Source organism: Schistocerca gregaria, chromosome 2 (genome assembly GCF_023897955.1).
Source record: "Schistocerca gregaria isolate iqSchGreg1 chromosome 2, iqSchGreg1.2, whole genome shotgun sequence".
Classification (NCBI taxonomy): Eukaryota; Metazoa; Arthropoda; class Insecta; order Orthoptera; family Acrididae; genus Schistocerca; species Schistocerca gregaria.
In genome coordinates, this window is record NC_064921.1 from 773,650,906 (window position 1) to 773,665,183 (window position 14,278).

The 14,278-nt window shown below is 45.0% G+C and overlaps 1 protein-coding gene across 1 annotated transcript in view; it reads left to right on the forward strand.

Annotated features, from left to right (window-relative positions):
* LOC126335008 (juvenile hormone acid O-methyltransferase-like) overlaps window positions 1–14,278 on the forward strand; it is an 86,730-nt gene that overhangs the window by 7,767 nt on the left and 64,685 nt on the right. Inside the window, exon 2 of the mRNA XM_049997838.1 lies at window positions 9,750–9,907. Within this exon, the coding sequence (XP_049853795.1) occupies window positions 9,755–9,907 (153 nt within the window). The 5' untranslated portion in view covers window positions 9,750–9,754. The remainder of the gene's footprint in view (window positions 1–9,749; window positions 9,908–14,278) is intronic.

Here is a 14,278-nt window from a genome sequence, read left to right on the forward strand (position 1 = left end):
CCCAAAGTCCTTGACACGATGACTCGCGGTATGTCCAGTGTCTGGGTAATCTTGAGAGTGTCTCATTCCTCGGGCACCGATGACGCGACTGCGGCAGAACACTCCAGCATGGCGCCTCGCCTCTGTTCTGGGGTCGTTCAATGCGATGTAAGTATCGATAGCTACTCAGATACTAGTGGTTCAGCTCCAGATTTTTGTTTGCCTGCTCCTAGACCTCATAGATTTGTAGACACAAGTTTGGCATTTAAATGTGAGTTTACTGGGAAATTTTTCGCAGTGTCTTGACTACTGATGTCTGCTGCAAAACCAACATCAGCTGATGATCAGACTTTTTGTCTTTTGCTGTTGGCAAATGTGACAGTAAATCCGTGTTCGCGTGCTATTCTGTGGACCTGAATAGCATTTCCTACCCATCGTTCCACAGAAGGACCACTCAACGCTGCAAATTTTGAGCTGAGGGAGGAAGGAAGGAAGGGAGATTGGATTTAATGTCCGGTAGAGATCGAGGTCATTAGAGACGGAGCACAATCTCAGATTGCGTCAGGGATGGGGAAGGGAATCGGCCCTGCCCTTTGAAATGAACCATCCCAGCATTTGCCAGGAGCGACTTGGGGAAATCATGGAAAACCTAACACTGGATGGGTGGACATGGGTTTGAACTGTCGTCCTCCGGAATGCGAGTACCATATGCTAACCACTGCGCCACCTCGCTTGGTCGTTGAGCTGTCCGTGTAGGAACAGTACTGTTCGGTCGTAGAATAGCCACTACAGGTTTGTGGTCGGTGAGGAGGATCACTTTACGTACATAAATGTAATCATGATATTTCTTGACTGCAAATAGGTGTGACTGTAATTTGTTTGTGCGAACTCAATTTGTCGTTCAAAATCATGATGTCGATGTGACAGAACGGTGCCTATATTGTAGTCTGAAACATCTGCAGCAATTGTGAGGATTTTGCTCAGATTGTGTGTCGTAAGACATTTCCCATCAAACAAACATTGTTCTAATTTATTAAATGTATTTTGGCATCAACTGTTCCAGTTCAATATGGTGCCTTTAGATAACAACATATACAGTAGGTCACTGATGGAAGCCGCATGAGACAGAACCTTCTGATAATAATTTATTTGTCCTAGTATGGATCGTAATTGATTGACGTCCTTGGGAGCCGCAAGGGTTTTAACGGTGTGTTGCAGCGTAGGCTTGATGCCGAGTGCAGACAGTATGTGCGCTAGCTATTGCGCTTCGCATTGAAAGGCGATGCACTTGGCCTTGTTGCATTTCAAATTTGCCACTTTCAGAATTCTGGAAAATAAATTCCAAATTCTGCAAGAGTTGCTGTGGAGTTGCGCCCGAGACAATTATGTCAACAAGGTAGTTCGCAGCTTTCGGAGCTTTCCGAAGTAACTGTTCTGCATACTGCCGCAACAAATTCGGTGCTCAGGTTATTCCGAACGGCAACCTTGTGTTATGGTAGAGACAAAATTGTTTATTTCTTACCATAAATCAGCGTGTCTACGTACCAAGAGCCTTGCATATATGCTTATTTAAGATCTACACACAGCAAAAAAAAATTTGCATCACCTCGGTTCCGAGAGTTCCGGAAACTGTACAGAATATTGGAGTAGAAATCAACATAAGCATCCTTTTCGCCCTTTTTATTGCTCATGAAAATCACACATTGTATGTTGTACCAGCATACAGCGGACCTTCAGAGGTGGTTGTCCAAATTGCTGTACACACCCGTATCTCTAACACCCAGTAGCATGGCCTCTTGCGCTGATGCATACATGTATTCGTCGTGTCATACTATCCACAAGTTCATCAAGGCACTGTTGGTCCAGATTGTCCCACTCCTCAACGGCGATTCGGCGTAGATCCGTCGGAGTGGTTGGTGGGTCACATCGTTCATAAATATCCCTTTTCAATCTATCCCAGGCATTTTCGATAGGTTTCATGTCTGGAGAACACGCTGGCCATTCTAGTCGATCGATGTCGTTATCCTGAAGGAAGTCACAAGGTGTGCACGATGGGGGCGTAAACTGTCGTCCATGAAGACGAATGCCTCACTAATATGCTGCCGATATGGTTGCACCATCGGTCGGAGGATGGCATTCACGTATCGTACAGCCGTTACGGCGCCTGCCAAGACCACCAGCGGCGCACATCGGCCCAACATAATGCCACCCCAAAACAGGAGGGTACAGCCACTTCACTGCACTCGCTGGACAGTGTGTCTAAGGCGTTCTGCCTGCCCGGGTTGCCTCCAAACACGTCTCCGACGATTGTCTGGTTGAAGGCATATGCTACACTCATCGGTGAAGAGAACGTGATGCCAATCCTGAGCAGCCCATTCGTCTTGTTGTTGGGCCCATCTGTAGCTCACTGCAATGTGTCGTGGTTGGAAAGATGGACCGCGACATGGACGTCGGGAGTGAAGTTGCTCATCATGCACACGAAAAACATTGTTCAACATGATGGCATTGCTGTCAGGGTTCCCCCCGAGCCATACTCATTATGTAGCAGTCATCCACTGCAGTAGTAGCCCTTGGGCGGGCTGAGCAAGGAATGTCATCGACAGTTCCTGTCTCTCTGTATCTCCTTCTTGTCCGAACAACATCGCTTTGGTTCACTCCGAGACGCCTGGACTCTTCCCTTGTTGAGAGCCCTTCCTGGCACAAAGTAGCAACGCGGACGCGATCGAACCGCGGTATTGACCGTCTAGGCATGGTTGAACTGCAGACAACACGGCAACAAGAGCAGTGTACCTCCTTCCAGGTGGAATAACTGGAACTGATCGGCTGTCAGACGCCCTCCATCTATTAGGCGCTGCTCATGCATGGTTGTTTGCATCTTTCGGCGGGTTTAGTAAAATCTCTGAACAGTCGAAGGGACCGTGTCTGTGATACAATATCCACAGTCAACGTCTATCTTCAGGAGTTGTGGAAACCGGGGTGATGCAGAAAGGTTTTTCGATGTGTGTAGATTGACGAGGTACACACAACAAGCAAAATTTGTCACCAATTCTACCGACTTTGGAACAGATTATGAATCGAAAGTAGAATGAGAATTAACTGCTTCTTTATAAACTCCGCAGGTGCGAAGGGAGCCGTTTGGAATCTATAGAACTACGATCGACCTTGCTCATTGGCTCCTAGTTATTGCTTCTACAGGCTCTTTCTATTCAAGACAGTGGATTTCTTACTTTACTTTCTCTTTCAGCAAAAATGGTTCAAATGGCTCTGAGCACTATGGGACTTAACTTCTAAGGGCATCAGTCCCCTAGAACTTAGAACCACTTAAACCTAACTAATCTAACGACAACACACACATCCATGCCCGAGGCAGGATTCGAACCTGCGACGGCAGCGGTCGCGCGGTTCCAGACTGTAGCGCCTAGAACCGTTCGGCCATCTCTTTCAAAACAAAAGGAATGTCGCGTGTTTTGAAAACTGTTGACACAGTATTCGACTTCAGCCTAACTAAGGACTTTGTAACCTTTGATACTGCCTGTTGCTTCGGGAAATATGTCAACATATTTTTTGCAACAGCTGATTTAACTTTCCATTGGGAATGTCAGTTGAAATTTAATTTTCTCACTCGTGACCAAAGCATTCAAGACGCAGTAAATTCATTGCTTTATCGGAATTTACAGTTACCGACGTAGCTCGTTTCGTAAGTTGTTTATACGCAACGTTGCTTGGAAACTGACTCTTCACAGGAATCTCCTGATTCCAGAAGTTGAAGAGCGAACTTTCAAACTGTTAACGTCGGCATTCCTAACATTTTGCAATTCTGCAGGTATACGATTGAAATTGACGACCCTGTGTCAATCTGAGACTTGACCGACACTTTGTTAATTGTTACAGTTACAGCTAACGACTTGTTATTGCCAGCAAAGAGGGAATTCACATGACGTGTCATCTGTGGAAGTTTTTGAATTTACAAATGTTCGTTATGAATAGTACCTGACTTTCTACTTTTAACAACTGCAGTATGCTTGAGTGTCTGCTGCGTTTCTCGGTTGTGCTTCGCTTTACAGACCTCAGCCCTGTATCTGGTCTTTTTACAGCAATTACGACAACATTGTAATTTATAATTTCTAAACTTTTTATAACTGTTTCAGTCGAGTAGCGTGCGGGCCCCGTGTTTTTCACATGCGTTCCTACTGTTTGCTTGGCGATATCCACTGTTTGCACACACTGAAGACGCCAGCAACGTCGCACTGTATTACTTCAGCAAATACGTGTGTTGGTTTGTATACCCAAGTGAACGGCAAGTAATTTTGTGACGACACATTTTTTAGACAAAGCTGGCTCTTTTCTGATTGATATCAACGGAGTGCATGACAGGCTTGTCACGATTTAGTGAATCGGCATAAGATTTCTTGCGTTGATCATTTTCTCATTTTCACAACGAAATTTACATTCCCGAGTCTGGCGCTAGTCCACTAGTTATAGCTTTGACCTGACTTCTTGAAAAGTCGAAAACATCTATGTCTGGCAGCAACAACATGAACTCAAGCGTTTCAGGATATGAGAGGGTCATTGGTTCACAAGTAGGTGACAATTTCTGATAAAGATGAAATACAGTGGAGGCCTGCGTATCTAGTAAAAATGTTTTTCTTTACACATCACCTGATATCTGATGCATGAGGTTATGAGGTTTCCGTCGCTAGAACGTAACTGCGTCCTTTACTGCAGTGTTTGTTGTCATTGGCCACGGCCTTGCTCTCTTCAAGCTTCTAGTAGGGTCGAGTGCACCACGATGAGCTCCTGGCTTGCTCAAAATTCTAGCAGTAAATTCAGTGTTTGTTGTAGGACGAGTACTCGTTGGACCATGATTCAGAACAGTTTACAAAATTTATAAAAATCTTCTCGGAGAGGAAATGGATTTGCAATCCTAGAATGTAACACTCATAGGATAAAACCACGCAATGTTGGCACAAAGATCATTGTAGAGAATTATGTGTTCTAAGTCACGTGTAAATAAAATTTGTCCTGCTGAGTATTCCTCTTTCTTTTTGTCTTGTTTCGTTTTACTTGTAATCCAAAAGTTGACGGGAATGCTGTGAGTTTGCACTGATCAACATTTCCGGGTTGTTCTTCGTTACACAAAATGTTGACTGGTGAACATCATTATAAATTTGTGAAGTCTTACAAGTCGCCAAAATGCGAACCCAGTAATTGAACGCTTCCAATAACTCAGCTGAAACATCCACGGTAACAGAAAAGGGTTTGCTTGGTAGTCGACTGCACGCTTGCTGATTAACACTTGTTTGTTAGGGAGATACTATAATAGAAGTGTGGCAGCACAATAAGAATAAATATCATTTAGTAAAAATATGTTACACATAGTACTTAACATTGGTGCACATTGATGTGTGGCACCTGACGTCCTACCGGTCAGAGTGGTCAAGCGGTTCTAGGCGCTACAGTCTGGAACCGCGCGACCGCTACGGTCGCAGGTTCGAATCCTGACTCGGGCATGGATGTGTGTGGTGTCCTTAGGTTAGTTAGGTTTAAGTAGTTCTAAGTTCTAGGGGACTGATGACCTCAGAAGTTAAGTCCCATAGTTCTCAGAGCCATTTGAACCATTTTTGAATCTGACGTCCTAAACTTAATACAGCGATGTCTAAGTAAATTTGTTGTCTCTTGGCAGTCTATAACTATCGCTCTAACTGGTTGTAGTGTGGAGATATTGTGATAATGGTCCAGGTTCTCCATAAGTAACAACTACTATGTCGGAAGATAGTCTTCAGAGTAGTGTACTGAGTTCACTGCAGGCATTAACTAAACTGTCCAACGGCTCAATCATAATTGACTTAGTGCTCATGGTGTGTCGTGTTTTTGTGACTGTAGGCAGACGGATTTCCGGTTCTGTCGATACAAAGCGGAATCAATGTATTCCCTGTTTGGCAGCACTCCCTACGGGCTGGAGGAAGTGGCACAGAAGCAGGAAGTTGACCGTGTTTGTGAGCGCCACCTTCAGACAGCTGCACGGAGATGACAAGGGAAACTCCCCATCGCACCCCCTTCAGTTTGACTGGTAAGAGAGACCAAGGGACAGCCCGTCAAAAACTGAAAGCAGATCAAGCATGAAAACAGAAAGAAGGTCTCGGTGTTGGACTACGAAGTGGGCGAGCAGTGTTCAAAGTTCGCCCCTGTTAACATTTTTTTCCGCTGTTCGTCGTATTCAAATTTGTGTGTGTGTGTCCTGGTGTAACGTCCGTTTTCAACAGGAAGATGTAAGGAAGGAAGGGACCTATAATGAAAGTTGATTTTGACAGCGATTCTATTAGCAGCTGATAGGAAGTGGCTTGCGAAAGGGAACCGCAAACGTTTGATGACAAGATGAGAAATCAGCCGAATCCTCCACACTTCTGGTGTGTTATACACAGCATTAGTGACAGTACGTGTGTCATGTAATAGATATGTCTTATCGACGCATCTAACGTGCTGACGGAGTGGAACATGCCTCCTTGCCCGAATTAGGTGTTGAAAGTGACCACTCCTAAGAAAATGAAAAAATGTAACAGTTTGTCACATAATCTGCAACAAATGAACGCAACAGTTTTCCAATCGCATAATTTCTATCGAAATATATGTTTTTAACATTTTTGAATTTGAGTTCCATTTTGAAATTTTGTCTCTTGAATTCCTTTGTTATAACATAGTTGACACTCGTTTATTTGTTGTTTTCGTTTCTGTGAGACGTCTAAGTTCAAATGGCTCTAAGCACTATGGGACTTAACATCTGTCGTCATCAGTCCCCTAGACTTAGATCTACTTAAACCTGACTAACCTAAGGACATCACACACATCCATGCCCGAGGCAGGATTGGAACCTGCGATCGTATCAGTCGCGCGGTTGCGGACTAAAGTGCCTAGAACCGCTCGGGCACAGCGGCCGGCCCCTAAATGGTATCTCGCCTCGTCTCACTATTAATCACATTTACTTGTGACGGTAATGTATTCGTACCCCATGACTCATCTATAACCAATATATAATATGACAACCGCCAGGAGTACAGAAAGCGAACAGACATTTCAGCGACTGGGCGGACAGTTCATAATTTTGTGAAAAAAAAGAACAAATATAAATAAAAAACACGGGAGTATTGAACACGGCTCGACCGCTTTGTAGGACAACACCTTGACCACTTAACCAGAACGTCGCGGCTCTTCTGTTTCCCTCAACGTAGCACTTGCTAAGCTTGAACTGTTCACTGTTTCTATTTTTTTTTTTTTTTTTTTTTTTTTTTTTTTGCAGTTGAATACACCTTCTTCGTTTTTCCGTGTTTGACCTGTGTTCAGGGAGGGAGGGCTCCAGACCGAGCGAAATACTACTTACCTGTCTATCTCTAATGAAACAAACAAACATCTAACGCCGTCCAAACAGGCCCTGAAGACATAAGAGTGCCTACCGGCCGCCGTGTCGCCCTTAACCCTTAGGCGTCACCACATACGGTTACGGACGGGCATGTGGTCAGTACTCTGCTCTCCTGGCCGTTACCAGTGATACGTGGTACTTACTAGAATTAACGAAAACGTGGAAGGGATGATCCCCCAATATAACTTTCTTTTCTCACATCCTGTTTATTTAACAATATATAAACTGTGTTTTACAGATAATCGAAACATTTGTCCGCAAAATTTTCTTTAACAAAATGAACAAATGTGCAAAATTCTTTTAACCTTAAACCTCAAGTTGAATAAGCTTTTAATCTTTGCGAAAGAAATCTCAAGTGCTGTATTGCAAAACGGCAAACGATATGACTATGATTACAAGACGGCCGGGCCTGCAGTCGTGTGAGTAAGGCCTCTCGTCGTGTAGACCGTTCATCGGTTGTAAGTCTTTCGAGTTGACGCCACTTCGGAGACTTGCGCGTCGATGGGGATGAAATGATGATGATTAGGACAACACAACACCAAGTCCCTGAGCGCAGAAAATCTCCGACCCAGCCAGGAATCGAACCCGGGCCCTTAGGATTGACATTCTGTCGCGCCGACCAACAGCTACCGGGGGCGGACCGTTATCGCGTGAAACAGCGGTGTTTACTACCGCACCGGATACAGTCTGTCTTATTAATTGCCCGTCTGCAACACATGAAAACTGTACAAGTACCATTGATGATAAGAGTGATTCAGTTACTCAAAACAGATGACAACTTTTCATTTGAAAGCTGTATGTCGCAAGGTTCGGGGTTAAGATACGCACCTGTGCTTAAAGGTTAAACAGATTACCAAACAATATGACAATGATAAGGCTTACTTCAAAGCAACCAACCTCTTGAGTTCAATCAGCAACCAAGGTGCGACTGGATCCCAACCCGTCCCTCCTGACAATTTTATTTTGACTAAAGCCCTGGTGACAGTTGGCTGTTAATACTTTCAAAGTTAAACTGATTGTCAGTTATTAAGACCGCTCTCAAGCAACGTCTTAAAACATTACGGGATGAACACTTATTACAAGATAACTCACTCGGCAGAACCGTAAGATCCAGCTGAAATACGCCAATAATGACTCGGTCTTTCACACACAGAAACGAACAGCTTAGTACAACAGGTTGTTCAGATTATAACTAATGACTGAGAAATGCAATTACAATCAAAGAATTGAACCGGTCAACAGCTAAATCTAACCAAAAGGGCCCTCTTTTGTTTAACGGCAACCTGTGGCTTACTACAATTGTTCAGGCTGTATTTACGACTAAGAGCCGATTAATTAGAACATTAATGATCGGGTACAAACCAGAAAGGAAAGGCAACATAATAGCGGGACAAATTTTCAGACGACAACTACTGTCTCAGTACAATACTACTGCCTATATTTACGTCCAAAGAGCCGACCGAGTAAAACTCTAAAGGTCGGGTAAAAACCAGAAAATAATAAGGAGGGCAGGTAGGCAAAGAAACAAATCACCACGAGGATTACAGAATGTTACTCCCCTTTATCAGCAAGCAGTTCGATGGATCCACGGTGCGTCGCAGCGGTTACTGAGTGGTGCCGATGAAAGCCAGGTAGAAGGGGGCAGCCGGGCCACGACCGGTCGTCCGACACGAATGTTGCCTACCAACCGACGGGATGTCGGCCTGCTGCTTGTAGCCGACGCTGACCCCCGTGAAGTATTCCGGTCTCTTCGCTGTGCGCAGGCCCTCCTTGCACAGCTGGTGGCTTCGGCCGCTCGGACCTAGTGACCACATCTTGTCGCGACGCTACCGCCAGTCCCCGAACTTTGTGCCTCCCCCTCTAGCAAGAAAAACCCCGCATATACATCGGCAAGCAAAGACCTTCAAATGACACAACCCACAGATACCAACATTTCCTCACAGATAGTGGCAATGGTGCCGCAAGAGGGATAATCAATACGACACCTGAGCCAGTGGCGCCAGACAGAACAGTCTGCTAACTTAATAGCGCCACGGCTCAATTGGTGGCTCTATTCTTCCGTCAAGTAGCTCCACAATTGGCCTCAAAATGGCTGAGTGCACCCCGCTTGCCAACAGCACCGGGCAGATGCGTTCAGTGACTCATACAAATGCCAGCCAAGCCTGACAGCGCTTAACTTTGGTGATCTGACGGGAGCCGGTCGTTGGCGTGTATCTCTAACAAGCACCTCATAATTGCCTGCATTCGTCAACCGATGGCATCTGCAGTAATGCTTATAAATGTATCACCACTGAGGAAATCACAAGGTGTTAGCTGTGTGAATTAAAATGCTCCTGTGCCGCCTGTCGTGTTTCAGGAGTGATGGACAAGCCTGAGCTGTACGGGAGGTACAGTGGTCCCATCGAGGCGGCGGCGGCCAGGGCGCTGGACGAGGTGTGGCCGCTGCTGCGCTGGAGCAGGCCCGCGCTGCCCGTCCTCGACATCGGCTGTGGACCCGGGGACGTGGCTGCCAAGGTAGGCTGCACGCTACTGCCATGTCGGTCGAGACATCCTAGCGAGGAACTGACCCCAGTCTTTCATGTAGGTACCGTTTACAACCCGCGAATTGTCCAAACCTTTACCTGCGCTTAAGAGCCAAAGAAAGTGGTACAACTGCCTAATATAGTGTAGAGGCCCTGCGAGCACGCAGAAGTGCCGCAGCGCGACGCAGCATGGACTCGACTAATGTCTGAAGTAGTGGTGGAGGAAGTTGACTAATTGACTCCATGTATCATGCACGGCTGTCCATAAATCCGTAAGAGTACGAGGGGCTGGAGATCTCTTCTGAACAGCACGTTGCAGTGCATCCCAGATATGCTCAATAATGTTCGTGTCTGGGGAGTTTGGTGGCGAACGGAAGTGTTTAAACTCAGAAGAGTCTTCCTGGAGCAACTCTGTAGCAATTCTGGACATGTGGGGTGTCGTATTGTCTTGATGGAATTGGCCAAGCTCGTCGGGATGTACAATGGACATCAATGGATATAGGTAATCAGACTGGATGCTTAGGTACTTGTTACCTGTCAGAGTTGTATCTAGAAGTATCAGGGGTCCCACATCATTCCAACTGCACACGCCCCACACCATTATACGACCTCCGCCAGCTTGAGCAGTCCCTTGATGACGTGCAGGATCCATGGATTCATGAGGTTGTCTCCGTACCCGTACATGCCCATCCATTCAATACTATTTGAAACCAGACTGGTCCGACCAGACAGCATGTTTACAGTCATCAGCAGTCCAATGATGATGTTGACAGGTCCAGGCGAGGTGTAAAAGTATGTGTCGTGCAGTAATCAAGGCTATACGAGTGAGCCTTCGTCTTCGAAAGCCCAAATCGATGATGGTTCGCACGCTGACCCTTGTTGATGGCCCAGAAAAAAACAAAACAAAAAAAAACTGCAGCAGTTTGCGGAAGGGTTGCACTTCTGTCACGTTGAACGATTCTCTTCAATCGTCGTTGGTCCCGTTCTTGCGGGATCTTTTTCCGGCCGCAGCGATGTCGGACATTTGATGTTTTACCGGATTGTAATATTCATGGCACACTCGTGAAATGGCCGTACTGGAAAATCCCCAGTACATCGTCGTTGGTCCCGTTCTTGCGGGATCTCTTTCCGGCCGCAGCGATGTCGGACATTTGATGTTTTACCGGATTCTAATATTCATGGCACACTCGTGAAATGGCCGTACTGGAAAATCCCCAGTACATCGATACCTCAGAAATGCTTTGTCACATCGCTCGTGCGCCAACTACACCGCGATCAAACTCGCTTAAATCTTGATAATCTGCCATTGTACCAGGAGTAACAACCGATGTAACAATTGCGCCAGACACTTGTTGTCTTATGTTGGGGTTGCCGACCACATCCCGTATTCTGCCTGTTTACATATCTTTGTATTTGAACACGCAAGCCTAAACAAATTTCTTTGGCGCTTCAGTGTTTATCTAGAATACCCTCACCAGTTTTGTCTCTCGGAAAATAGAATCCCAATACCTCAATATATCCCCCATATTTGAAAATTCCGGCCACTTGCGATAATTTGCGCCCTCGTCCCGCCTTCCTTATACCTCCACACACCCCATATCTTTCCCCAGGGTAATTTCAACCACCTTCCCCCACCAGATCATGAATTTAAGTGTGAGATCTGCCCCCCTGCCGACTATATATTCATGGCACCGCTTGCATTCCCAGTGGATGTCACAACCTCCGCATTCGCTGCGATGCTGTATTCTACCCACCTCCTGCTACCTACAAACAATCTCTTGACTCTTTCCAATACTCATCCCATTCCTCTATCATATCAGTCCCTAACAAACCTCTTCTGCATCGAAACTGATGACCTAAAATCCTACCAGGAGCCCCTAGCAACATCATTTTCACACCAATCAAAACTACACATATTAAGCAACATCTCATGTAGCTTCAAATCGTCGTTTAACCCTTTTCGACACAGGCAACAAATCACCCACACTGAATTCATGCTTACGTAGATCCACCAGATTCATACGATTGTGTTCTGTATTTAGAAGTACATTATCATGAATATCAATAGGTTTAACCTTAATCTTACGATTATGCTGCGCGGTTATTTGTGGAAGAATGTCTGACCATTTGTATGACCCCTGAAGATTAAACCTCATCCACATTCAGTTATTTATAGTCCTTCCCAAACTTTCTATAATACTCGCTTTCGCGGGGGAGAAGGGCGAGTAATGTTTTGTTCCATATCGTGAATTCTCATTGGACGTCCTCCCCCTTCCCCCTGCCCTGGATGACCCAACCGCATGGCAAAAGTGCACAACTGGGTCAGCTGTGATACGACACGAAATCTCATTAAGTCAAGTTCAGCGTCGTGTCTTTCGTCTTAGAGGTAACAAGTGAAGAACACGCTGATAACACAAAATTGGAATATGTATGGAGTGAGGAGGCAGATGCGCAAAACGGAATTTTTGTCGCCAATTACATTGATTCTAAAAGTCACATAACGCTTGCCGGTAAGCGCCCTGCAAATTTTTAATGACATCAAATCCCTAGTATAGATAACTCCAGACAAAAAAATTTGTGTATTTTCTACGTACGTTTACGGGCTTTGCAATTAATAATTTATATATGTACAAGCGTCAAGAGGGTACAATAAGAGTGGACGACCAAGAGCGAAGTGCTCGGATTAAAAAGGGTGTAAGACAGGGATGTAGTCTTTCTCCCCTACTGCTCAGTCTCTACATCGAAAAAGCGACAATGGATATAAAAGAAAGATTCAGGAGTGGGATTAAATTCAAGGTGAAATGATATTAGTGATACGATTCGCTGATGACACTGCTATCCAACTTGAAAATGAAGAAGAATTACATGAATGGAATGAACAGGCTAATGAGTACAGAATATGGATTGAGAGTGAATCGAAGGAAGACGAAAGTAATGAGAAGTAACTGAAATGAGAACAGCGAGAAACTTAACATCAGAATTGATGGTCACGGACTAGAAGTCAAGGAATTCTGCTACCTAGGCAGGAAAATAACCAATGACGGACTTAGCAAAATGGATATCAAAAGCAGACTAGCACTGGCAAAAAGAACATCCCTGGCAAAGAGAAGTCTACTGCTATCGAACATGGGCCTTAACTCGAGGAAGAAATTTCTGAGCATGAACGTTTGGAGCACAGCATTGTATAGTTGTGAAACGTGGACTGTGGAAAAACCGGACAGGAGAGAATCGAAGAATTTGAGATGTGGTGCTACAGATGAATGCTGAAAATTAAGTGGACTGATAACGTAGGGAATGAGGAGGTTCTGCACAGAATCGGTGAGGAAAGGAATGTGTGGAAAACACTGACAAGGAGAGGGGAGAGGATGATAGGACATCTGTTAAGAGATCAGAGTGACTTCCGTGGTACTGGAGGGAGCTGTAGGGGGCAGAAATTGTAGAGGCAGAGAGAGATTGGAATACATCCAGCAAATGATCGATGACGTAGGCTGCAAGTGCTACTCTGAGATGGAGTGGTTGGCATAGAAGAGGCACTCGTGGAGGGCCACATCAAACCAGTCAGAAGACTGATGACTCAAAAAAAAAAAAAAAAAAAAAAAAAAGTACATTTGATATGAGGAATGAATTTGGCTTAATGCTTTTAAGACATAAATGCAAAAGTATTTCGCTCGTTTGTCACATCTGTCACAGTTCAAATATATTAAATTGTTTTAGTAAAGGAAAGGGAGACAATAGCCAGGGATATTTTTAAGGTTTGGTTCTGCACCTGTTTCAATAACTTATACTGCGGCGGGACTGCGGAGTGCTTTGCCACTACGTTAAAGTGAGTGCGTCGCGAAAGGAATATTGAGCTGAGAGATGTAGTAGATTAGCGATTTATCACACAATGAAATATGTGTGTTTTTGCATTCTTGCACAACTTTTTAAATCTTTGTTCAACCTTGGGAAAACTGAAATTTTAACACCTCGTCATAGAACATCTGTGATTACTGTAGAATTAACTACAATGGATGGTTGGTTGATTTGGGGGAAGGGACCAAACGGAGAGGTCATCAGTCCCTTCGGATTAGGGAAGGATTGGGAAGTAAGTCGACCGTGCCCTCTCAAAGGAACCATCCCAGCATTTGCCTCAAGCGATTTAGGGAAATCACGGAAAGCCTAAATCAGGATGGCCGGACGCGGGTTTGAACAGTCGTCCACCCGAATGCGAGGCCAAGGTGCTAACCACTGCGCCACCTCGCTCGGTGCAGTAGATGGAAAACAGAATGATATGAAGGGAATGATTTAGCCGATCATTTGAGATTTCATCTCAATTTTAACATTGCTCAAATTATGATGGCATTCAGCATTTTGAGTGGCAGCT